This window comes from Halyomorpha halys, unplaced genomic scaffold (assembly GCF_000696795.3).
Source record: "Halyomorpha halys isolate HHAL.00 unplaced genomic scaffold, Hhal_1.1 Scaffold91.1, whole genome shotgun sequence".
NCBI classification, from domain to species: Eukaryota; Metazoa; Arthropoda; class Insecta; order Hemiptera; family Pentatomidae; genus Halyomorpha; species Halyomorpha halys.
In genome coordinates this window covers 1,398,855-1,400,798 of record NW_027110755.1, presented here as the reverse complement: position 1 = coordinate 1,400,798, position 1,944 = coordinate 1,398,855, and the positions used below count along the sequence as shown (strand labels likewise).

At 36.2% G+C, this 1,944-nt stretch overlaps 1 protein-coding gene across 10 annotated transcripts in view; it reads left to right on the top strand.

Annotated features, from left to right (window-relative positions):
* The window catches only part of LOC106677187 (probable serine/threonine-protein kinase kinX), a 27,223-nt gene that overhangs the window by 11,933 nt on the left and 13,346 nt on the right, over positions 1 to 1,944 (top strand). For all 10 annotated transcript variants that reach the window (XM_067048888.1, XM_067048885.1, XM_067048886.1 and 7 more), the window contains one exon: positions 1,291 to 1,398. In XM_067048888.1, the coding sequence (XP_066904989.1) occupies positions 1,291 to 1,398 (108 nt within the window). The remainder of the gene's footprint in view (positions 1 to 1,290; positions 1,399 to 1,944) is intronic.

The following is a 1,944-nucleotide window of genomic DNA, read 5'->3' as shown; positions in this document are numbered from 1 at the left end:
AGGAGGAACTACTTTTGAACAGGTAAAGATATAGATATAGGAGGAACTACTTTTGAACAGGTAAAGATGTTTTAACTATTTACTTCTACGGTAACTAGAGAGAATGAAATTGATGAGGAAATAAATTCAAAGTAAAAGGCAGGAAATGCTTGTTATTTTTCAATTTCGGAATTTCTTAGCTCGCACGTTCTGTTCAGAAACTTAAAAGTTAGAATTTATAAAAACATTATTCTTTCTAATGTCCTTTATGGGTGTGAAACGTGGACTCATAAACTATGGAAAGAACAATACCAATACCTTAAGATCTTTTAAATTAAAATATTTTGTGAAATAAACAGACCGAAAAAGGATGAGTTCACCGAGAATTGAGATAGCAATACGACGCCGGATTGTAGAAACTACCACTTAAAGCGTGCTGCGCGCGGGGAAATGCGTGCGTGCGTGTGCGAGATAAGAGACCGATATTATCATTTAAACAATTTTAGGCGACTTGTCCCCTCTCAAACAGATCTATTGACATACTTCACTTTTGATATATGGTCGAAAGATATATATAATGATATATGGTCGCAGCTGTTAGACATAGAATTTCTATTGGAATATCCCATAAATCACTTTTTTCTGAGAAGCTATTATGTTTTTGTCTTTTATCCCATTTGTTCCGAATACCCGCTGGAGAGAATTCTTTGACCCAATCCTAGGTAATTATTCCATTTCTTGGAAAGCCGTGAGAAAAGATCAACCCTCCTTCTAGACACGCCTTCCTCCCTCCCCCTCCTAGATATTTATTTCTGATTTCATAGGCTCTCTAGGCTCCGCCTGATTTCCTAAATTATCTGATTGGTCCAAACCTTTCTCTATTTCCATGCTCTTCCTACCCCCTCTGCTCAAATGTACATATTTATTTTCTAGCTTTGGCAACCTAGGTCAGAGAGAGAGATATATATATATGTACCCACTAAACTATAAGTCGAGTTTGTAAATATGTAAGAATTAAGTCATTACTGTTTTTTAAGTTGAGCGTGTTGGGTGTCTACTTCAAAAACGAAAATTCGTACGAAACCCGACGGTGTTGGAGAAATTTTCTTATTTTGTATAAAATGTTTCTGATGTTTTTTTTAATGTTATAAAACAAATGATTGATACATTTAAGTATTGGCATTAAAATTTTAGACATGGTGGAAACCATTAACTTTCACTCAAGGTGGCGCAATTAGTACTAGAACTAGAACTCCTGAACCAACAGGGATCAATTAATAAAAATGCGTACTGATCTGTTTAAATTTACAGACTAGCTCAACTGCGGATACGAACCTCGTTGACAAACCGAAGCAATGCACTAAGAATGATAATGTTGACAAGAAACCATCAAATGCCATGGAGTGCCAGGTTTCAAAAGTAAGTTTTTAACGCTTTATCACAAGAGATTTATTTATCATTAGGAAATTTTTTATTGTATTTATAATAAATGATATTATTTATAATTATAAGATTTAAGGAACTCTGAACAAAACCACCGTATACTCGATTGCTTCTGTTAGGCAGATATTGGAGAGGTATTTTTGGTAGTTCTATATAAATATAGATAATGGGGACGTCCTATACAGAGCTTTTACAGAATTAAGGATATAAGCCCAATAGGGCGTTAATGAGGGAAAGAACGAATTAATTATATGGGATCTAAAAGAAAAACAGCTCTTGGTTAAATATCTTGAGAATGGGGTACCACCTGTGCATACTAGAAGCCCGGCCAAGGTATAAGGACCTAGGATCAAAAAGGAAAGCCGCCCTTGGTCAAGAACCTAGACCGGCCTAGATCAAACTAGCCAATAAGAAACTACAGGTACACACCTAATGATGAACACCTAAATGCAAGACGCCACCCCACAAGGGCAACGACCTGAGAGAGAGAGAGAGAGAGAGAGAGAGAGAGAGAGAGAGAGA